The sequence below is a fragment of the Perissodus microlepis genome, chromosome 16 (genome assembly GCF_051167445.1).
Source record: "Perissodus microlepis isolate ML-2025 ecotype Zambia chromosome 16, ASM5116744v1, whole genome shotgun sequence".
Classification (NCBI taxonomy): domain Eukaryota; kingdom Metazoa; phylum Chordata; class Actinopteri; order Cichliformes; family Cichlidae; genus Perissodus; species Perissodus microlepis.
Window position 1 is genome coordinate 26,286,386 of NC_140476.1, and position 24,355 is coordinate 26,310,740.

The 24,355-nt window shown below is 39.8% G+C and overlaps 2 protein-coding genes across 17 annotated transcripts in view; one reads left to right on the forward strand and one right to left on the reverse strand.

The window, feature by feature from the left end:
- Positions 1-24,355, forward strand: part of caska (calcium/calmodulin-dependent serine protein kinase a) — a 158,017-nt gene that overhangs the window by 77,024 nt on the left and 56,638 nt on the right. For all 15 annotated transcript variants that reach the window (XM_084908974.1, XM_084908975.1, XM_084908977.1 and 12 more), the window contains exons 4-5: positions 2,923-3,000; positions 3,157-3,229. In XM_084908974.1, the coding sequence (XP_084765100.1) occupies positions 2,923-3,000; positions 3,157-3,229 (151 nt within the window). The remainder of the gene's footprint in view (positions 1-2,922; positions 3,001-3,156; positions 3,230-24,355) is intronic.
- Positions 20,291-24,157, reverse strand: gpr82 (G protein-coupled receptor 82). 2 transcript variants are annotated; one of them, XM_084909000.1, is made up of 4 exons: positions 23,905-24,157; positions 21,849-22,672; positions 21,584-21,718; positions 20,291-21,493 (listed from the first exon to the last, which is right to left on the reverse strand). In XM_084909000.1, exons 2-4 carry the CDS (start codon positions 22,665-22,667, stop codon positions 21,251-21,253), a joined length of 1,197 nt encoding a protein of 398 aa, XP_084765126.1. In that variant the 5' UTR covers positions 22,668-22,672; positions 23,905-24,157; the 3' UTR covers positions 20,291-21,250. The 2 variants fall into 2 exon arrangements, with proteins under 2 accessions (XP_084765126.1, XP_084765127.1); XM_084909001.1 differs by having other exon boundaries at positions 21,849-24,157.

The window sequence follows — 24,355 nt, forward strand, 5'->3', positions numbered from 1 at the left end:
GCCAAACCAGGAACTAAATCTAATCTAAACTCTAAATAAATACAATGCAGTAAAATCAGAGTAAAAATATTAATGTATTTCACAGTTAACTAAGCAGAAACAGAATAAAAATTCACTGCACACACCCGTCTAAGAGTCATTACCTCCTCCAAGGACGTATTCACTGTTAGGCTGCTCGACATGACTGAATGTTTTTGGTAGTATTTGTTATTACGTCTCTAAACATGAGAGCTTAAAAAGTGTTTGAATGAATTCTGATCAAACTTTGTAGGTGTGTAGAGTGGGCTCATGTTAACAATCTATTTGTGTGTGCATTACATCCACTGAGATCTTCACGGTCAGCTTCATGATTTATTGGTTAAAAATGGTCAAAAAAAATATTATAAAAACTATGAAGTGTGGTGTTGACATATAGAATATACTTTATAAAGATTTACAATATCATGTTACATTTGACCTCTTACCTCACTTTTAAATTTCACATCGACCTTCCTTTCAACTTGAACCCCAAATCCTGTATTTCTTTAAACGTAGTGTTTTTGACTAGTTGACTAGAAATATAATTTAGTGTAATATTAAATAATAATAATAAGTTATTAGTTATAAGTTATTGACATCCAGTCATTTACAAATCTTTACCTATTATTCATTACCTACTCACAAATGTTTTTATAAAAGTAAATACTGCTCAGAGTGTGAGCTGCACTGGTGGAAGTTCTTGTTTGATATTTGTTAGAGTTGTTCGATGAGATATGAAAGATATTCAGAAGTTTGTTAGAGAACGTGCTGTCTGTCCACTGAGTGGTGTAGAAGGTTGTCAGGACGATCCGTGATGGATATCAGTTTGTTCAGTGACCTCCTCTACATCTCTGCTCTGATGCAGACTACAGCAAAGTGTACGCAGCAGTTTGATAGAAAATCTCTAACATTTTCAAGAATCTCGACTTCTTTAGGAAATCGAGATGGCTCGTCGCCTTCTTCTGTACAGTCTCTGTGTTAGTCTTTCCAGTACAGTGTGTTGATGTGCATATACTTGTACTCCAAAGCATGGGCATGCTGTCCCAGGATAGACGCAGGCTGTTGTGGGACAGCAGATCACCATCTCTCTGGTAGTTTTTACATTTAGTATTTCTGCCACACCACGCCACCAGTAATGCTCTATATCCTTCAATTATACATCTAGCAAGTTTTTTTTTTTCTTAAGTATTCAGTAATCATAAGTTTTCTTATTGTTGCTTGAAGCTTATCAACGTCATCATCCAGTCACTGATCCAAACTACCTGAGGCCCAACACTGACTGCATAGAATTTGCTCATTAGGTACAGTCACCAGAGACTGTCTGCTGATGCAGACATGGACAGACTGCTCGTCATTCCTCTTATACTTTCTAGTGCAGTCTCTCCATGGAGAAGACAAAGAAAAGAAAACTGGCAGGCACAAAGTCTCCTCAGAGCCTCGTGCTTACCATTTGAAGATGGAATTTAAGTCACTTGTGGAGCGTAGCACTCACTAACATGGAATCCATGACACGCCTTGAATTCTTAGTCTACATGGCTATGGATTTAACTGATAGGGCAGCTCAACATGGCTTAGGTGGAGCTGAAATCCCTTATTGGGACAGGAGATTCAATCCAGAGGCTCCTGAAAATATAATTGAGTTATTTATTACAAAGCGGTTTGTGAATATTTGCAGTGGAGCCTCTTTATATTATATTATATCATATTATTTAATTTTTATTTATTCATTTATTAAAGAAGTATGTCTTGTTCAATGTTACAAAAATCCCTGACATCAAGTAGAATTCTAATATTTGGATAAACACTTACAAACATTCAGAAAAGTCGAGTACTACAAACAGAAGACATTCTACACAGGAAAAAGTAGGTGAAAATACAGCAAAAACGTAGACTGTATTCAAAAGATGGACATAGCCACCACAGCATCGGTCATTTTAAACCGTCAAGTTTAAAGTTTATATGAATTAGATGTACTAAGTGTACGATGTGTATGACTGAGAAAATCACAGCATGCTCATACGTTTGCAACCTGTCAGTCAAAAAGTAGCCAGGCGACAAATCACGACCTGCTTCACTTTCATTTTAGTTTAAATAGGACATCGAGTGATAGATAAGATTTAAAACTGGTGAATGAGACCATAAACAAATCAGGAAAGTCTTCACCGAGATCATAGGTCCGATTGTATAGCTGACTACATATTATCTTTTATATACTGTCTGTACTTGCTTTGATGTTCTTGGTGGGGTACTCTGACCTGCTGAGCTAACCTTTTTTCATGAGATAAGATCGGCTTCATTTAGCTCCGTATTTATCTGTTTATAGTAATATTTTATGGGTCTTTTACTGTATTTAAATATTCCCTCAGGGTTTCAAATAACGTTTAGGTAAAATGTTTTTGTATATTTTATTAATCCCCTGTAGGAAATGACTCTCTGCATTTAACCCGTTCACTCAGTGAAGCAGTGTGTAGGGACGGTACCTTACTCAGGGGTACCTCAGGATTTGAACCCCCGATCTTCCTACTGAGCTATCTCCTCCCCCAATAATGGTGCTATGAAATACACTTTTCTACTTCCTAACTCTTAATAGTTTCTGAAGAAAATGCTGAAGCATAGCAGAGGCTTACAGAAATATTACCAGCATCGTAGCAGCTTTTTTTTGTGCTACATGTAGGCGAGCTGGTCCAGCTGTGCCTACCTCAACTCGCAGACGCTAAACACAATTACTGCTACTAACCTGTTTCTCCCATTTCGCCTTCACAGCCAATCACAAAGAAGCGCAGCACTTGAAGTTTTAATAAGAATGGCCTTTCCTTCTTACTTGTATTTGTGGCCTGACCTTCTTGCTAGTCTGACCCTCTCTCACCGTGAGTCTCTTTCTCTTCTAATTTCTGTGTGTATTAGTATGGATGGAGCGGACCTGTGTTTTGAGATCGTGAAGAGGGCAGACGCTGGCTTTGTCTACAGTGAAGCCGTGGCCAGGTGAGATTTTATGGCTTTGATTTACTTCCCTGAAAGGCTTCCTGATGCTTTTTTAAAATTATTTGAATCAATATTTGCAACCATGATTTACACAAACACTTAACTCTGATGTAACAATGACCTTGCACTTTCTCTCTCCCCCTTCCCCCTGCTTAGTCACTACATGAGACAGATCCTCGAGGCGCTACGCTACTGCCACGACAACAATGTCATCCACCGAGATGTCAAGGTATTTTTCATCTGCTTAGGTGTCCAACTACGAAGTGCAGCAGCCCACATTTGAAAGTTCAGTTGTTTCTGTTGTCACGTGTGTTTAAATGCAGTTTGTTTTATTACATTTTCCTGCATTTTGGTGATGCATACTAAGTGATTAGACTTTTATCTAGTTTTGTCCAGTTTTGCTGTTTGCTAAATTAGAATTGTTGTGGCTCTGGATTGGCTTGTCTTAAATTTCCAATCCAGCTTAAATGGCCTGTATTTATATAGCGCTTTACTTAGTCCCTAAGGACCCCAAAGCACTTTACACTACATTCAGTCATCCACCCATTCACATACTGGTGATGGCAGCTACATTGTAGCCACAGCTGCCCTGGGGCGCACTGACAGAGGCAAGGTTGCCAGACACTGGCGCCACTGGGCCCTCTGACCACCACCAGTAAGCAACAAGTGAAGTGAACGGGTGAAGTTTCTTGCCCAAGGACACAACGACCGAACCGGCAACCTTCCGATTACAAGACGAACTGCCAACTCTTGAGCCACGATCGCCCCGCTAAATACTTTTTGGATTGTGTGCCACGCAAAACAATTGGGTAGGTTGGGTGGTTGTACAGTTGACAAAATTCTTGACCTCCCCAAGTTTATTGAATCCTTGCAGCGCGGAGGCAAAAGCAAACATTTTCTATAAATGGGAATGGTGCAACATCAAATGTTAAACGTGTGACCTTTTTTTTTTAATTGTTTAATAACCTTGATGGAATCAGTGCTGAGCTTTATGTCATCCCAAGGCACAATTTTTCTGTCCGTTATGCACAAGAATTGCTCACCTTCCTTAAGGTTGGACGACTGGACGAATATATCGACCATCGATGATAGGCTGAGCCCTTCGCCGATTGTTTTTACAAGAGGGATTTTTTGCCCATGAGTAAGTTTGCTAATAATGTTGGTTGAAGCTAAAAGAAGCAGTCAACAGAAAAAATAATAGCGCTGCTTTAAAACATTTTATTTAAATTTAAAAAACCCACAATGGTGGGGAGGGAAACAAAGAGTAACTGGCTTCTTTTTTACAGGCCGTTCCAGTGTTTATCTGTCTCACACACTCGACCAAACAACAAATACAAAATTAAACAAAAAGGTAAAAATCAAAATGTCTCTTCCAGCAAACATAAAAAAAAAATCTCTGACGTAAAGTTAAGTCTTTTGTGCGCATCTCAAATAAATAAATGAATAATCCAAAAAGTAGCTATATTAATACTGAAACAAACAAGAAAAGAAGGTAAAATATTCCCTCCAAACAAAACGTATAAATTCTAAATGTGCAGATCTGGTGTCTATATCGCCTTCGTCATTTACTGGACTGACAAATGCCGGTTGGAAAAATTTTAAATATCACCCAACCTTGGTCAGGTTGTGTACGTGAAACACATACACAATAACTACATGGTGGGTCTTCACCCAATTTTTGCTTAAGGTCACATTTGTTGTTTTACTGGCTCTTTTTGTACGTTCACATATATTTAACCTTTTGGTGACCGTATTTACTACTCACCACGTAGTTTTTATACTTCTGAGTGTAAACACTTTCGACTGCTGGTGAATGACATTAGTTTCGTCCTGGATTTGACTGTCTGTCACCCATGCCAACTTCTCAATACACTTTCATTTTCACAATGACAAGCAAAGTTTCGCATTCTTTTTTGTACTTCACACAGTTCATTAACCTGTAAGTCGTGGTGGGTCATAATCTGGGTCAGCTGCAGCATTATTGGCACTCTGGTTAAGTATGCTGTTTTGACAGCGTTTGGCTAGCCGCTTGTTTCCTACTACCTATCAACAAGCTCTGTAACCATTTCAGACTGGACGAGCCATTTGCTCGAGTTTTGAAAGCTAAGAGACACGCTTTATCCTGTCTTCCTTTGTTCTCTCCAACCAGTCGCGGCAGATGGCCACTCTTGACCTGGTCCTGCTGTAGATTTCTTCCTGTTAAAAAAAGAGTTTTTCTTCCCCACTGTCACCAAAACGTTTGCTCATAAGCGGTCATATAATTGTTGGGGTTTTCTCTGTTATTTTATATTATTGTAGGGTCTTTACCTTACAGTGTAAAGGGCCTTGAGGTGATGCTTGATGTGATTTGGTGCTTACTGCATCCATGATTGATGGGGTTGCACCAGTTTACCCCAGTGCACTTCCACTATTATTCCCCCCCCCCCCCCCCCCCCCCCCCCCCCCCCCACACACACACACATTCGAATCGTTGGGGCAGTTCACCAGTGTAGAGCTGTTAAATATGAAGCAACAACAGGAGTAAAGGTTTGATTTGTATTAGCCAGTAACTTGACACAATTTCCAATATGTTTTAAATCGAAAAAATTAAAGTTCAGTTAGAACCAATGTTTGAAAAACTGTAGCTCTTGAGTACATATTTAGGGTTGAAAGATTGTTGTTGGCTCTGGTACCAAGCAGGTCCACAGCAGTACAGCTCTTCTGTGTGAGGCTGTAATGGAAAAGAATGTCAGCAGGGCTTCTCTCGAAACACTGCGGCTAAAGCTGACATAACAAGCTATGAGGGGAAACTCTGTGGATCACTTGTGCTGCTGCTTTTTTCGCTCACGCCAGACTATGTAGAACGGGTCTGGAATGAGTGAGGAATGTGTGATCAAAAGTAGAATCTGTATCATTCTGCTTATGATGCCTTTTGCATCTAAAGTAGTCTTCTGCACTCTCTCAGTTCCCTGTCGTTGTGAGTTTTGTGTGGAAATGAGAAACAATAGAGTTTCTAGTGGGTGTGGTTGGACCAGTGTCACACTGATTCAGTGACTCTTAATGTGCTTAAGCAGAGAAAGGTTGGTTGTTTTTCATCACCAAAGTAAAATATTACACTGTTCTTTTGTTTTAAAGCTAATGCTATTACTGTTTTAATTAGTTACATGAGGTTTGAGTTATTCTGTAACATGTCCCGACATGCAGTGACCAGTATGCCCCTTTGGCTGCACTCTCTGACACACTCCCTATCGTAAAGAGGCTCTTACTGCTGGCCGTGGGGGTCATACTTTTAACATCACTCTGGGTTGTTTACTGCTAGCTTTGCGTTAGCTGTCTGTGCAGTTGCTTGCAACAGGCTGATGTATTATCAGCAGTTGTTTCTGGCCTGGACATAGTCTGCACTTACTGTCACATTCTCAGTTTGTCATTGCTTCACTATTTTCCTCCTCCCTGAACACAAACTGAAATCAGCTGACTACGTTACATGTGCACAGCGAGGAAAAGGCATGCATGATTTTTTTTTTCTCTCTCTCTCTCTCTCTTATTGTGCAGATAACTGAGGAACCTTGTAGCACAAGTAATGACACAACTGTAACTATACTGTGACTACAGTAAGGGAAACTGATCATGTACTTTACATGTCATCACGCTGCTAGATGAGGACAAATCAGCATCAAGGCTCCTCCACCGTGATCACAGTCAGACTTGGTGTGGGATATAAAACGCTTTAATCAGATGTCATGTATACAAAGTGAAGCAACTCGTAGTGCTGAGTGTTCCTAACGAAGCTCTGGCTCCAGCCTGCTGTGTGATACATGGCAGTAAACAGTGGACTGGCAGCTCCTCTATAGTTTGTGCAGTGGTAAATCTAGATGTCGTGATATGAGAATTCTTCATGCTACTGCCGTGGGATTGATATGTAATGCCTTCTCTTACGTTTCCCGTCAGTATCTCTCTAACACCGTCTGCAGCTATTTGATTATGTGCGTGCCTGTGTGAAAAGGTCAATGTAATCGCTTGCGTCAGTGTGTCAGTTGTTTGATTGCACGTCAGTCTTTGGTATTTGTGTGTGCTGCAAGCAGTAAGTAGCTATTATGTCAGTCAGTTTTAACCAGCTTTTATAACAAGTAGAGCTAGCTTAGGGAAAAAAGAAAAGAAAAACTGTTTTGCATTCACATACCCTGCTTCACATTTTTCTTTAGTGGAAAAGCACTAAAATTCCCTCTGCAGTTAGTGAGGTTAATGCTTTTACGAGATATTCACAGAGCTTAATTAGAACTTTAATATAAGTACTTTACTGACTTGGACAAGGCCCATATGCATATTTTGTCACAGTCAGCTCCCAGCTGTTGTATTACTATCTTTCTCTTCAGCATTGTGCCTTGGTATTAGTCATCATAGTCTATATAGTCATATCTCTGTCTTCACTCTGCTGCGCCCCTACATGGATCCCTGTTGAATCACCGGCTTAGTCTTATTGTCTTGATGTGAGCGATACCAGCCTGTGAGTTTGGAGGGGCATAATGAGATGATAAAGCTGCCTGTTTGCAGTGATAGTATTTGTTTCAGTGCCATTCACTGTTTAGGAATTACAGCCTTTTTTATATACTGTCCACACATTTCAGCAATTTTGCACAGAGCGAAATCATTGCCTAAAAACTGTATTTTATAATGCTAAATAGAGTGCTTAGTACTTTTCTACTCTACCTGAGCACTTTATACAATATCCCTTATTCACCCATTCACACCAACATAAGTACATAGTACTCCACACACATCCAATGCATAGGAGTGCAACTTGGGGTTAGCATATTTGGCATGGAATCAAACCACCAACCTTCCAGTTGAGCTACAACTACCCCCCTACTACTTTTGCAAGTCCTTCTCTGTGATCTGGTTGTATTTGTGACAGAGTAGTTATATATTCTGCTGACTGTTTTATTTCTGGAGTTCAATGAACCCCATTATTATCCAAAATCCTGTCAAAGACCTTTTCATTTTATATTTACATTATTACTCATCGACATCATTGAGCATTTAATCTGAGGAGCATAAAAATGGTTGCTCGGATCCTGCCATGATGTTTCAGATGTCAGAATTAGCTTTTAATTTCACTTTTGTCGTTGTTGTTGTTGTTGATAATTTTCCATCTGATGTGCAGCATCTTAAAACGTTTTCATTACTGCACTTCATTTCTGTGGTAAAAACTTGGTTATATACCATAGATGTTGGTATGTGTATCGCAGCCTCCGTGTCAACAAGTTTTCTCGTATGGAGAGTACAGAGTAGGTGTTACTGACACTGTGCTGGTGAGCAGCATGTTTGTCTGCGGACGCATTTAAATTCAAGGCTTGTTGTTTTTTGGCCTTGTATAATGTGTATATCTGTATAACGCTGTTTAAATGTAACACAGTGACCCAGACCGCTCAAACTGAAACAACAAATCGAACTCACTTCCTCCTGCTTGTTGTTTCACCTATTTGTAGTCTCATGTAAAATGTCTCACAGTAAAGGCGGAGAATTTCCTGGAACTGAAAGATAAGTTGAGATCTTTACTCGCATTAAGTTCCAAGTATATATTAAACATGCATGCTGCTGTAGTTTAACAGTTTACAAATAAAGCTTAACAATCAAATCCACGTCAATACTAACCAGTCAGATAAAAGTCATTGATCACATTGGTCCTTTATTTTTATTTAAGAGTGTTAAATGTTACCTCCAGCTTCTCATTTGTCAGGATTTACCACTTTTTTGTCTCATAGTATTGTTTTGGTATTAATGTGTGAATAACAAAACTGTATGTCTCAAAACCAACACGAGGAGGTTGCAGCCACCACAGACATCTGATTAAAATAGACAAGTCTAGCTCATCACTCTAAAATGGCTCCATCTATTTGATTGCAGGATGTTGACTTGTAATCAGCTGCATCAGCACAGACTTGCTATGATGAAGTTATCAACACAGAAACAAATTAACTGCAGTTACCCGTGATCAATAAACTTGGTGATTTTACTGAGTTGTAGTTGACTTTTAAATGTGACACATGAATTACAAATAACTAGTTTGTTATGTGATGCAGTAACTATGAGATGGTTGATGTTGACAAATGTTGTTTTGACTGAGTTACAGCCCCTTTAAGATTCAAATTTCCCACCTGTAATGTCTCGATTTTGCCTTCGACTGTGACTCCTTCTGTTTTAAAAATGAGTTCAAGGCTGATTGTGAGGTCAGACTGGAGCTTTTTCTCAAGTTTGACAGATTGTTTTTTCTTTTTTTAATGAATTGATGCAGTTGTTGTCACCAGTGCCTCCGAGCTAAAAAAAAACCCAACTAAAAATACACGCACGTAATGTTATTTAATTGCATTAATTATCTTTACTTTCTTGTGACTAATGAGTTTAGTTCTCTAGAAATCTGCCTCTGATACACAAATTTGAGCAGACATGCTTTCAGTGAGAACAGCCTCACAGCTTCTATTCCAAACAGTAATTCTGATCACAATTTAATGCATTTAATGGGAAGCCTGTGAACTGTAGCGCTGAACAAAACCTGGCTTACATGCTTCCTAAATAGTCACTTGTTGGGTTAAATGCTGGTATTTCTATAGACAACCAGAAAATGTTCACCTATACATGAAAAAGTCCATTTTCTCCAGTCGTGTTGCTGCATTACATAATAGACATAAAAATAAACATCCTCTACTATGAGAGCTTAAAATGAGTACTGCTGTGATGATGTGTGGCGTTTCACGTGGCGTTCTGTTGGGTAATTCCTAATGTCAGCTTCACTTTGCTTTAGGCAGCTGTTGCCAGGTTGTCAGCTAGTTCCCCTGCACTAAAACTACTTAGTCATCGCTGTTTTAAATGGAACATCTGTTAATATTTGAATCTAAAATTAGCCAGATTATTAATCCCTGGATTGAAAGAGCAAAACCCGTGGACTAAACTAGTCATGTCCAGAATAATGCATTATTGTGGAAAAGACTAAGCAAAAATCAGTTTGTCTTTGTAAAGTTTTATTTGTCAGATTTCAAAACGGATACATTTCAGATTTTGAAATACTTTGATTACAATACTAAAGCTAGCACAATATCACACTATACATATAGAGGGGGAACATTAATGGAAAATTAATTTCCTCTCCCCTCAGTTGCCCTTCACAACTGCAATTACAACAGGCTTAATGTGCTTTAGAGTTGATTACTCTGCAGCAAAAAGGAGCCATCATTCAAGCCCAGCTGTGCAGCACCAACATTTTTTCACAGATTTAGGAAGACAGCAGTTGTACAGGATAACTTTGAGATGGCTTCAGGACGTGCATCGTGTTGTAAAATCATCCCCCAGATATGGTCGCGCATCTTGTTGTAACCTTGCTGATCTCTTCCACCAATTCGGAGACGGGGGTCTTCCTGCCAAGTAGACGGCAGGCATGATGTGTGCTGGACAGACTCGGTGAAATCTTCTTCGATTTTAAGTTCAGTGTCCTGCACAATGTTTTAAATTTCAGTCGATTTCAGATTTAGTTTCATTACACAACAGTAAAACAAAAACAATATCACACTATAGAAGGGGAACATTGTACATCTAAATAGGAATTGGTGGAAACTAATTTTCCACTCTGCTCTCAGTTGTCCTTCGCAACTGCAATTACAACAAGCTTGATGTGCTTTAAAGCTGATGGCTCTGCAGCAGCAGTGGGGTTTGGATCCATCTCCTCAAAGAAGCCATCGTCAAGGCCCAGCCGTGCAGCAGCAACTTGGTTGGGTTTCTGAGAGCGGCGTTTGTCCAGGATTTCGTGTAAGATGGTTTTAGGACATGCATCATGCTGTGAAATCATCCCCCAGATGTGAAGTTTGATGACACGTCCCGGTTGTGGTCGATCGTCTTGCTGTGGAACTTCTGTGCTATCATCCCAAATCTCCCCAGACTCGATCCTCTGGAGAACTCGTTGTAATCTTGCGTCACTGTTGAGCTCTTCCGTCATTTGGGAGAAGGGAGTTTTTCTCCCAAGGAGTCGTCGAGCGTGGCGTACACTGGAGAGGCTCAGTGAAACTCCCAGATCTTCCTCGATTTTTAGCTGAATGTCTTGCGCAGTCATCTTGTCATTGCTTTTTGTTATCTCATCAATGGCAGCCAAGATATTGCTGTAAAATATTAATAAGAAACAAGAAAACATCAGACAAACAGAAAAGCAAAAGTTATTTTCTGCAGGCTACCAGTCAGTAATTCAGTCCTTTGATTACTTACCGACTTTCGCAGCAGGGTTGTCTCTCCTTGTAGTGAACCCTTGCAGTTCTCACTGAAACTTTAATGCCCAGGCTGGCAAGATATTGCTTGAACTCGTGTACTTGTCTCATTGCCCTCATGAGATGAGTCTCCTGGGATTCCTCCTTGCTGATTTGTGCCATGTCTGCTGTAGTACAGTATGTTGCGATCGGCAGCTTGGTAAATAACAGGAGCTTATCTGCTCTCATTTATATAGTTCAACTGGGTGGGTTCCAGTAAACTTCTGAAATACCCCATACTTGACCTAACCAATAGGAGTTCATTTACAATCTCTGTTCAGCAGAAAAGTAGTCAATCATGTAGTGTGTAAATTGTGGTCCTTAACGTGGATGACAAGGGGAGGTGTTAAAATGGCACGCCCACCAGGTGCAGGCAGAAAGGCACTGAAATGTTAATGATGTCTGGCTTGTTTTAACTGCCAGACAAAGAGCTCAAAAAGCCCCAATCAACTTCAATCAACGACTGTCCCTTGATTAGGTATCACTGTCGTTAATGATCCGATATGTATGTGAAAGAAACTGGTGTAACTGACAGAAGCTGCAGTTTCAATGGGTCCCAGGAGCAATCTCTGAAGGTCCTATATTATCACAGCAGTGTCTATACACAGTGAACCAACAGCTAATGGTCACATGATTACTAACAATACTTATACAGAAATCTTACATGTGAACTAAAATACATGGGCTTGTTTGGTACAAAAACAAAAACTGCCCGACGAGGCATTGATGGACATGTTTATTCAGACTCTGGATGTCAACAAGACTGCAACTGCTTTCAAAACATTATTCATGTGTTTTATTGTAATATTTTTACTGATTTTCTTAAATCTTTGAATCTGACATGTGCCCTCCATAAAATAATTAATAAAGACTAACACTAAATCTAATAAAACTAAACTGAAACAAGAAAGCTCACTCTGGACACTAACTGAAGCTAAACTGAATTTACAGTTAAAAGTCAAAAATGAAATAAAAATAAAAACTAATTATAAAATATTAAACTATAATAACTCTTGAAACTCTTGACACTTGAAACCAAGGACCAGCTGGACATCTAAAGTTGAGCCCTGCAACGAAGCAGTCCAAAATCCATACGGTAACGAAATAGACTGATATGGTTCTGAGCGGTGTTATGACTCTGACATGAATGTATGAAATTGTCCTCATTTTAGTCTTGGACCCTTAAAAGTCTTAGAATTTAGAAGGGCCCTAAAAGTGTTGACTTTTTACCTTTATTAAATCTGTTTAGAGAACTTTTGAGAAGTTTTTAATCCTGTCACTGAAAAAAATTCTAGCATACAGAAGCATAATGCAACTGTCATTAGAGCCGGGCTATTTTTGGAACAGGCCAGACTCTTATCCACGCTCCAAGCTATACCAGCGAGAAAATCACGATAAACTGACTCAAACCTGCAAGTGATTTAACTTGCTTATCTTATTGAATATAAGTGTTGAGTTAGCAGCTAAATTGGTAAATTTATATCAAGTTATCACATTTGCCTGGTTCTTTTTTTTAATTCCTAGAACTTCCTCACAGTTCAGTTAACTTCCTGAGGCTGTTTTCATCAGAGTTACAGAGATACATTACATAACTTAGAGCATATGGCTAAACCTCTATGCTTGGTCTGGTGAGGGAGTTAACTCAGACCAAACCTGTTAGTCAGTCTGATGATTTAGTTTTATTAAGTCAGGCTTAGTGGACTGCTGGGATCACGAGGGAAGCTTGCCAGCCACACTCCTTTATGGTTAGTAAATGATATGTGGTATTAAAAAGGCACCTTGTGTTAGAACAGTGAGGTAAAAATGCAGCTTTGACATTGTCCCACAGTAGTATTAGACTTCTGTTATCAGTATCTAACAGTGACTCTGAGCCCCTGTCTCCAGCTCACTAGATGTACTGCTGAGACGTATGCCCTTTACAGGGGACACAAACAAAATAGAGCATACACATGCAGTGCTTCGGCAACAAAACTGTGCTTGTTGAATATGGAACAGTGTGAACGTGCCACAGCTTTCCATGCATAAAAGTCACTGAATTCATCGCAATCCTCTTGTTCATAAATCACCATGATGGCTGTGTATTCATCTTCCCACTTGCTTCACCACAGACCTCCACCAGTGACAGCAGCACCAGCGCGCTTGTATGTCTATTTTTGTGGATCTGTGTGTTTGTCTTTGGCCTCTCTCACTGCTACAGATTGTGTGCATGCAAATGCACCGCAAACAGCAAGGCAGAATGAGTTTATCTGCGTCAGCTTTGAAAGCAGAAGTTGAGAGATGAAGAGAGAAGCCAGCACAAGATTGAAGGTGAACTTTTGTGTTGTGGGACTGTTCATATATCTGGTGTCTGTGCTATACAGCCAGCTGTTCTGAAGTAAAGTCATGCTGAATGTTGAATCTGCAAAGCATATCCGGGCTCTGTGTTGAGCCGTCTGAGGAAACCATAAACACAGCACCACTTTGATGTAAACCTGAGGAAAGAGAGTGTGGTGCTGACACAGACCGACACAGAGTTTGCAGCAATAGTATTTCTTCATTCTCCAGGTGCGCTAAGGTGAGATCTGCAGTCAGATCTTCTGAATGTAAGGAACAGGAAGTGTTCCCTCTGTAAATTTTATAGTGTCCATGTCTTGCATATAACATTGTGTGTCTGGAAGAAAACATTGCACAAACTTCACGCTTCAAGCCTTCTAGTTAAATTTGTGCTCGTCACGTTAGAGCTGACTCAGCTGTGCGCAGCGGTCAGACTCTGTGCTTGTCCCTTGTTGAGCTTCTGGTGGTCTGTGATAGGTCAGTTTTTCTTACTGTGTTGTAAGTCTCAAATGTATACCTGTGGGTAATATCTGCAGAAAGAAAGCAGCATGTTGGACAATCATGAAAGTAAAGATGAGTCTGTTCAGGATACAAAATATAGGAACAGTGCACATGTTTTATATTGATATATGGCTGTGTCTTTAAATGTTGCTGCGCTATTATCTGCATGTAACTCTATCCATTAGATTAAATGTAGTCATTCAGTCAACTGTTTAGTACGTAGTCGGCATCACACATCTGACAAAAGCATGTGTAATATCGCTAGACCCACATTAAAGCTGTTTTTACTGAAGCTCTGGCAAAAAGTGATAAAGTATGGTGCTGCACGGAGACACCGAATATTGATATTTTATTAAGTAAATAAAATATTCTGGGAATACTATAAACAACAGCACAAACACCACAATGCTAAGATAGCTTTAGGTGAGCAAACTTCTATTAAATCAGCTCAACTGAAGTGTGTCCAACACTGGATACACTGATTGTGAATGAAGTATTGTGATTAGAGCAGGGCGATATGACCAAAAATATTTATCACGATATACATTTGAAAATTTGTGATAACGATATCCTCAGCATAACCACGTATAATATCCACAAACTTAAAAAGAGGTTATACACACAGAATACGGTGATATTATGTTGAAGCACAGTACGTATCACTCCACGGGGCTCCTGCCTACGATAGCCGTAATGCTCCGACAATCCATCAAGCGGTGCAGCTTCGTAGCTTAGCAAAGTTGTACTAAAACATTTGACAGATTTTCGAGCGCCTTGTACCACATAAAATCGTTTCGAGGTCAGTAAACACAACCAGAATTCATACACAAGGCACACGGGATTATAAGGGGCACTGTCGATTTTCAGAAGAATCAAAGGATTGATTTTAAGTGTGCTGTATTTTCCAAAAAACACGGTAATAACCACGGCCCGCTAGCATGTTCTACCAAAAATATTGCTTTGTTCTGTGTCTGAGGGACGAAAGCTAAACCAGTTCCACACCACTGAAGTTGCAGCATTTTTAAAAACCAATTCTGGTTCATCTTTTTCATTCAACGATCCACTTTCGCCCTTCTCATTCTCTGTTGCCGCCATGCTTTTTCCTCCATGTGCATATGAAAACAAAAACACTGCGCATGCGCGTTTTACCCATATTCTATCGCGATATTTCATTTTCTTATCGTTGCCCAACATTATACCGGTATTACCGTGAACGGTATGATATGGCCCAGCCCTTATTGTGATAATCTGATGATATATATTGTTTATTGGGGTTTTCTGGTCATTTGCACCTCGACTCTTAATGCAGCAAAACTAGAGGCAGCGATGGCTTCTACTTTTCAAAGGACAGGTTTGTATTTCCTGCTATGGCATCGTACCATTTATATATTCAAGGCAATCACTAATACTTTAAATGTTTTATTATTCTGATTCTGATTATTATTATCATTACATTTATACATCTTAAAATGTCAGTGACACTCAGTTTTGTAAATATCTCAGCTTACTGGTTGCTAGTTTCAGCCTGTTTACTGGAAGACAGACTGAGGTGATACAGATATCTGTCTGTCACTGTGCTTACATGTTAGACCCTATTCTCGGCTTTATTTGGGGTGGCTTTGAAGCAAATACCACTTTCTACATATGAATGGGGAAGTGTGATTGATAGGAGACTCATTTCCCCACTGACTGCTTGTCAGTGACTTGAATGTCAGCTGTTTTTACAAGGTAAAACGGTCGTTCTCCTCTCGGACCTCTTCGTGGTACACTTGGAGGACAATTAGCAGCGTCGTTAGTGCTGTTTGTGTGATGATGGGTGGAGTGAATGGCTTTTTTAATGCCTTTCAATGGGCCTTGAGGTGTCGACCATGAAACTCAGTCATTGCCGTTTCACAGTTGAGCACAAACGTGCACACTAATATGCATGGCACGTGCACTGCTGCCTTTAATGTGTCTGTGTATGATGGCAAAATAACACCTCTGAGTAGCCCAGTGCTTGTCAGTTTTTCTTATGAATTTGCAGCTACATTTGTTTGTTTGTCTAATCTAAACAGAGATGACTTCAGTTTCCCCTACACCGTGAAACGTGCTGCGAGATCAGTTAAATCAACCAGTCCATATATATGTATAAAAACAACGCTGGTTTCCTTCAACTTCAACAAAGTGGGAATCAGTCCAATATTGTGTAGTCAACCAGGAATAAAATATTTTTCTCTTTCCCCTGTCCCTTCGTCCTCTCACATGTATAGACACAAATTGAGTAACAGCAGAAATTAAAAATTAGTGCGACAATAAAACGATTGCAGGTTGCTGCTAGTTTGCAAAGTTCTCCTTATGTTAAGCCTTACAGCTGGTTAAAATGTAAGGAACATCAGGTGTTGTATTAATGGCAGTACATAGGAGCTGCTTCATTTGAACTTTGACTGTTTCATGCAATTCCTGTATGAGGTGCGCATTCGAAAACCTAAAGACTTGCAAAAAAAAAAACCCTAAATAAAACAAACCCCTGCAATCTTTACTACAGCTCGCAACTTTTCAGACGTTAGCAGCAGAACACCTCCTGAAGCTGCTGGCAGTAATGCACTTTTGTGTCTGAGTGCATGTTGCATGAGCCCAACAAAAGGCATAAGAAACCACAGTCACAGTCCTCAGCAACATCAGAGGAAAACCACAGGAAATAATACAATGTCTGAGGAGACCCACAAACAATGCACACACCCTGTGTAAACAGAAAGTGTATACAGATGCAAAACACGCAGAGGTCTTTTGTTGATACTCCCTAATGCAAACCTCTGGCGTTTCTAATGAAGCTGAATGATTGGGAGAGTGATGTGAATAACATTGGCAATCAGTGAGCTGCCACAGGTTAATGGGGGTAAGTAAGTGTGACTTCATTTATTTCAGCTGCCCTTCTTGCTAATATATTTCAACTGTTAATTGATAACAAACACAAACGAATACACAGGAAAATGAAAATAACCTCCAGCCATAATATTACACCAGACCACAAGTCCTGACCATCATGTTATGTCATCATGGAATGTGTTTTATTACAGAGGTTGGCTAAAGTTTACAAGTTTACACGTCTGCCATACGACTTCTGTCCCATATAGCCTGCAATAATTGCTCATTTTTTCTAACTATAGTCTGCGAGCCACTACAGCTAATGTGGGTATCATGTAATTGCTACTAGTTAAACGGCTAATGTTAGTGTGTGTGCCTTAAAGGTAGTTGAAATGGGAAATCTCTTAAAATTCAATGTTGTGAATGTCCCAAGTATGAGCGACAAAACAGGAATATGTAAGGCTGGGTACTACTGTTAGTAACGGGCTGAGTGCATCTTTTATGCATGGCAAAAATTCAAAATCTTACCAAGTACATTTGTCTAATTTCTAGTCCAAAAAAATCTTATGACACTTAAAATAAGACACAATCAGCTACAGAGTAACATTTCAGTGAGATATTTGAACTTGTTTTAGACAGTGCATCTTGGATATGGAGAATTTTCATTTGTTCCATTGGCACATTTTTTTCACTTACTAAAAGATATTTTTGCTTGAAATAAGTGAAAAAAAAATCTGCCAATTGAGCAAGTGAAAATTCTCCAGATCCAAGATGCACTGTCCTAAAACAAGTTCATCTATCTCACTGAAATGTTCAAGATTTTGAATTTTTGCAGTGTGAAGGCCTTCCTCAACACAACACTTTTAACCTAACAAGAACAAGAATTCCTGTTCATGCTATAGTAAAACCACACTGGGTTGTTTTGCTTTTGTTTTCTGCTACTTCTCTGTCTGTTTCCCCTTATAGAGTTTTAGAGATGTGAAAGACCCCAGTTAGCACTAATGTGGCAAGGAGCCCTTGCCTTTGCAAGCTTAAATAAGATGTGTGAGGTGTCCAGCTATAAAGCAGAAGAAAGTATTTAACAATTCAAAAGCGATATCTCAGCAGGTGTAGTCACCAGTTACATGAAAACCTTCACTTATTTTCCAGCTAGCAAAAAGCTCCAAAAATGGCCTGCAGCTGAGCTTAGCACATCTCCACTTGTTATTTTCCTCTTCTTCCAACCACCCCCGACTCACTGTGAATTCCTTCTCTCCTGGCTATGTTTCTTTGGCGTTGATTTATTTACTTATTTATTTTTTTCCTCTGGCCTGTGCCTGTCTGTCTGTGAGTGAGTATTTGGGGGAGAGCACACTGGAGGGTATCTGATACTCTCTGCTGCCTGCTTCAGTCTGAATAGCTACTGCGGCCCCTGGGGGCCAGGGGATACACATCTGCAGGAGCCACACTTCACAGAACATTGTCTTCTTGAAAATTCCCTCAACACACTCTCACACAATGTCAGCACAAACAATAGTGCACACTCTAAACCCTCAGAATCAATGGACACACAAATACTGAAAAAGACTTTTCACACACAGGCATCAAACACTGATCACTTGTTGTTGCACATGAGGACCTCACTACAGACATTTTCATGCATGCACGAGTGCAACACCATGATATCACGTCACGGCATGTGAATCAGAAAGAGAGAAGAGTGATTTTACCATTTTACCACTATTTAGTAATTTGTATTTGTAATGACTTGTACTTTCAGTTTACACCTGAAAGGATATTTCTTTGTTGCAATGAAATACTATCTACTTTACTACCTTTAAAACCTTTATTTGATTTATCATATAATTTTTTTATTATATAATATACCTCAAAAATAAACTATGAAAAATATCTGAGTCTTTCTGTTTTGACTGTTAAGTCTGTTTTATTTATAGTCAGTAGCACATTTAAACAGCAGAAGCTGACCTGGCCTGTGCTTTAGAGACGGGCACATTTACATTCCAGGTCTCCAAAAAAGCCTTTTTCACAATACATGAAAAGCTTAACGGTGGGTTTTGCTGTATTAACTAATTATTATTAGTTAATTTTTATGGAAAGTGAAAATCACAGTGATCATTAAAATGTGTTCAGAATTAGCAAATTATTATCATAAGTCATGACACGCTGCTCTCCCCTATATAAGCTTTACCTAGTATTAGATCAATTCCAAAGTTTGTGGTATCAAACAGAAATAAGTAAATGGCAAATAGCAAAAGTGCTGTATTTACATAATGTAAACAGTTATTGACGTCAAAGTTAAAGAAACCTGAAACATCAGAATAGATAACAGAGCAGACAAATGAAATGCGTGGAGAGGAATACAGCAGAGGCCTCCAGAAGGACAAAGCAATACAACTGTGGGTAGGAGCTTTACGGTTTGAGATGAATCTCAGATATAGAAATAGTAGCAACAACAGAAAAATAAGGAGTTGATTCAAAAGTAAAAACCTACTTTTAGCTTCAGTATTTCTGTATGGATTTTCCTTTTTAAAAAAAATAAAAATAAAAATATTGTTTTCATGACCGTAGAACAGTCAGAGGTGTTTGTCAAGAATTTAAAACTAAGCTGTATTTCGGGTTTAGAAGTGTTGTTTCTAAGCTCTTGACTGACTAATCTTAGATGTTTCTTGGCTTCTGTTTTTTGCAGTCAGCCTCAATAAGTTGAGAAAGCCATAATTCCTAATGGTCCTCTAAAACACAAAGATTTAAACGTCCAGAATGTTTGAGCAGAAATCTTGCTTAGATGCACCTGGGCTGGTAAACTCCAGGGGCAGACAAGCACAAATCTATTTGTTGTTACCTTAAATGCACATTTAAAAAAGCAACTTCCCTAAACACAAGACATCAAAGTTTTCCCGAAACTGAATTAACACTGAATTGTCAGAGCCTCGCTGCGCGTGCCGAACTGTTGCCTGGTGACTTTTTCTTTTTTATGTCGCAATCAATGCAGTTCCACCATACACTGATGTAGAAGATGGTAGCAGTTTTACCAGGATGCAGAGATATAAGTGTCAGACAATTAAAAATTTCTCGGAGGAAGTCCCACGCTCGCTCAGTCCTCAAGTGAAACCTACACTATTGTCTACCAACTGCAAGGTCGGTGGTTTGATCCCCATGTGTCGACACATGCCGTCCCAGTGTAGGTTTAACTTAAGGATTGAGCGAGCGTGGGGCTTCCTCCAAGAAACACATATTTTACCCCTAATGTATTTATCTGAGTGAGTGTGTGAACGTTAGCTATAAATTTAAGCACTGTGTGATTGTGTGGTATGTTGAATGGGACTGAGAAAATGCTGTGAGTATATAGAAACAGACAGAGCACAAAGTGATACAGAACATACACATATTTATTGCATGATATAAAAATAACTTTGCAACAGTAGCGAAATGTAAGTAGGACCAGAGTGTGAATGTGTAGAAGCGGTTACAGAGAGAGAGGGAGAGAAAGAATGCAGCTGGAGGCACAGAGTACTTTAACTTCAATATACTGAGACTTCATTTCAAATAAACACAAGTAAGGATATCACAAAAGCAAAGGAGTGTAATTCACAGAGCTTCACAAACAGTAACACCACAACCAAAGTATCCATATTCAACTGAAAGCTACTTTAGGCCGCTCAATTATCACAGGTGGTCCAACCAGATAATACAGGAAAATGAAATTTGGAATTTCTTTAGTTTATTCCTCAGGTTCGACTAATGCGTGTGTGTATGTGTGCAGTTCTTTTAAAGTCTTAACTTTTTAAAAAACATTTCTACATTTTAAGTTTTCAGGGACTGACGGTCTGACATGTTCTTGGTGCTCTGTTATCTTAGTGCAGTCCTGCAGTCTCACAGCCGAGCAATGGCTGAAGCCACAGCAGGACAGAGCACGTGTGGCCAGTGGCGAGTGCTGATATTAAAAGATCACTGCACAGAGGACATTGAGCTTTAACTGTTAACGTTTGGTCAGCGCGTGTCTGATATGCTGATTTCTTTGTGAAGTAATAAGATACTATCAGACATAACGAGGACATCATTTAAATGAAAACTTGGATTAAAGCTGCACGAGAGAGAAATTTAGACTGTGAATACAGTCCTGGTGTATTTGGTAGAAACTGACTGTGTTACTCAAACTGACCAAGAACTTCTTGCTTTGAGTTGTAGTAATGATACAGACTTGTGAAAAGGGAAGTGTTGTGCCACTACCTTTCTCCTACTCACTGCTCGAGTTTTTTCATGAGCTGCTTTGTAAGTAGAAACTTTAGTACGTTTGCTTTCCCATGCAGTCAAAAGATGAGTATTATTAACTATATAACACTTGCATGATTGCACTCCACAGTGCCAGAAACTGCGGTTTCCTCCTTCTGCTGTTCGGACTTCGGAGTGGCACTTCCTGTACCCGAGCAGAACATTTGCAGTGTTGTGGAGTTTTTCTGGTTCCACCTTAAAATGTTGAGGCTTTCATTGCGGAATGTCCTGTCCAGCACAAAGTACATGATGGGGTCAGTTGAGCTTCTCAGTGCAGCAAGAAGAAACAGGCAGTTCTTCAGCTAGAGAAGGACAAGAAAACCATCATCATGTCAGATTTCCACATACTGTGGGACATTTTTACTTTCAATCTGTATATGAAAAGCAGTCACCTCGATAATGCCGGAGAATGGGTGGCAGCTGGAAGTTTCTTTGGTGGGGGAACATTGAAGGGGAGTTTCATGGACCAGAGAAATGAAGATGGGTTTGAAGATATGGTGAGGCAGCAGGCAAACAGAAAGAATGACCTGTGTGGAGTTGGTTTTTTAAAATTTAATGAAATATGTGAAGTATATTGGAAATTTATTTGGCTCAAGAGGTGGGAATTAAGTGACTAACAATAACATTATTTTAAAGTATAAAATTACTCATAGCCACCTGGATGACCACAATGTTTCGGAACACCCTCCTCAGCAGTCTTTGGGAGGTTGTGACTGGTGTGTTGCGACGTGAGCGCCGGATATGCCTCAGCACCGTGACGTAGGACAGCAGCACCAGCAGGTACAAAACAAAGAAGAAGGCTGTAATGACCACAGTGCCAGTTTGAGACAGACTGCCTCCGAGTTCCACAGCAGGGCTGTAGCACACCTTCCCACGTCCTGATTTGTCATTTTTGGTGGTTTGGTTCATAGCCTCGTGCACTGCATAATAAACAGTCACTGGCACTATGCTCCCCACTGACATTAGCCACACCGTGATGCACACGACGTTGGCGAAGGACACTTTTTTGAGGCTAGCGAAGAAGGCGTGTGGCAACAGGGTGGTGCAGGCGCTGGGCCTCGAGGCGTGGGTGTTCTGGATTAGGGACGCAAAGCGGCTGAGGGCCACCCAAGTGAGCATCATTAAGCTTATATAGATGTTAATGTGGAGCACCGGGGTAATGCCGTGCAGGACGAGCTGACACAGGACATCATTCAGACCCCAGACCAAGCCTTCGGCATAGTAGGCTGCAAGGAAGGGCGTGGTGATGGACAACAACACATTGGATATACTCAGGTGGCACAGATACATGTGGATGGGGGAGAAGCTGGAGATGCACCGCAGGAACACCCAGAGAGCGAGTGCATTCCCTGGGAGGGCGGTGAGGAAGAGGAGCGCATAGACGGAGGGAAGGAAATATAACGTTGCAGCAGTCGGGCAGAGGGAGAAGTTACAGGTGGTGGACGAAGTGTTTTCTGATGGAAACGTGCCCTCCATTTGATCTAGAACACAGAAGCTGGCTTTTAAATCTTGTTGACATCAAGGCTTCCTGAACTGTCAAAACATTTTTATTTACTTATTTTTTTTTAGCAAAATCAGACTTGACCATTACTTCAGAATGTCTATGAGGAACTTTGAGTCTATTCAGTGACAAAGCTACAAAATCAGCAGCTCAGATAGTCAGATGTTATAAATATAGACTTGACCAGAAACCCTTCTTAACCGTACACCGTAACCTGACGTGCAACTGAACGTCAGGTGGGCACAGCCCGCAACCACTCTGAAGGTTGCAGCACAGGGTTAAAAAGAGTTTAAGGTTTCCAGCTGAGAGCATAACTCAGGCACAGCATGTGTCCGAGTGTGAGAGGTGTGGGATCATGACAGTTCATGATATCTTAGTAACCCACTGCAGGCTAGCATGTTATTGTTTTAGTTTTTTTCTGGGTGAGAAGCTAACCTCTTATGTGTTATGTGCATGGCTTGTCAGTGCACTGGTGTCTGTGGGTGCAGAACTCCTCAAACCAACATGTACTTTCTTTAGTTGCATAGTTTAACTTACTTAATCTTTGACATTTTGTTACAGTTCTGCTGTGCGTAGATGTAGATGTAGATGTAGCAAATATTATACAAATTAAAACTAAAACATGCAAATGAATTTTGAATAACATTTTTTTTAAATTGTCAGGAGGTTAAACAAACACTCCATTTTCAAAAACAAAAACTTTGAATTTTCCGTCAATTATTTTACAGTTCAGGCTTTAAAGGGTTAACCTGAGCTTTGCAAGCCGTCTAACTAAATTTGTCGTCTTATATCAGAGTTGTATGCTTAGACAATGGGCAATACTGAAGTGTCAGGCTTGTAAAATAGACACATTTTAATGCATGTTTTACAGGGATGACTGGAGAAACTGATATGCTCCTCTGTAAAACACCATAAAGTATTTAAAGAAGTTTATTAAGTAGGTCACAGAGATGACAGTTTCCTGTAGGTTTAACATTTGATCGGTGAGGAGATGATGATGCTCTCCGGTCTTAACTTGAATGTCCAGCACTTCTCAGTACAAGTTGTTGGAAAAGCAGAAAATTTGTCAGCAATACTTTCTTTCTTTCTTTCTTTCTTTCTTTCTTTCTTTCTTTCTTTCTTTCAAAGTGATCAAATGGAACATTTAACAAATTAAGTGCACTTGACTAACACAACATTGCACAGAGATGCGTTTGGCTTCATGATACATACCAATAACAGGTCCTCTGAGATGTTTCAATAAAAGGCTGCAGGCATCAGATGACACTGCCCCATGTGAAGTATTCTGAGGGTAGAGTAGAAACGGTGGTTTTAACAGCAGGCATGGCACGCTGCTTCTCTGCAGTGTCTTCCTTGTCGAAGTGGCGCTTTATTGTAAATGGCAAGTTGTCGGTGGGGTGTGGTATTTTCGTAACTAGAATACTATGTTTTGTCTAGCAGGCTTCCTCATTTCGTTTCAGGGTATGCTGTGTATGACTTGAAAATAAGGAGCAGTTGTGTGTTGCATGTTAAGTGTTCAAATCAGTGATTCAATTTGATATTCACTTTTAAATAAAAATAAATAATTTTTTCTCATTCAAATTAGTTTCCATTTTTCTGCTTATTTACTCATCCGTTCATCTTTTCTGCACACGTTTGGCTTGGGTTGCAAAAATGTCTAAAC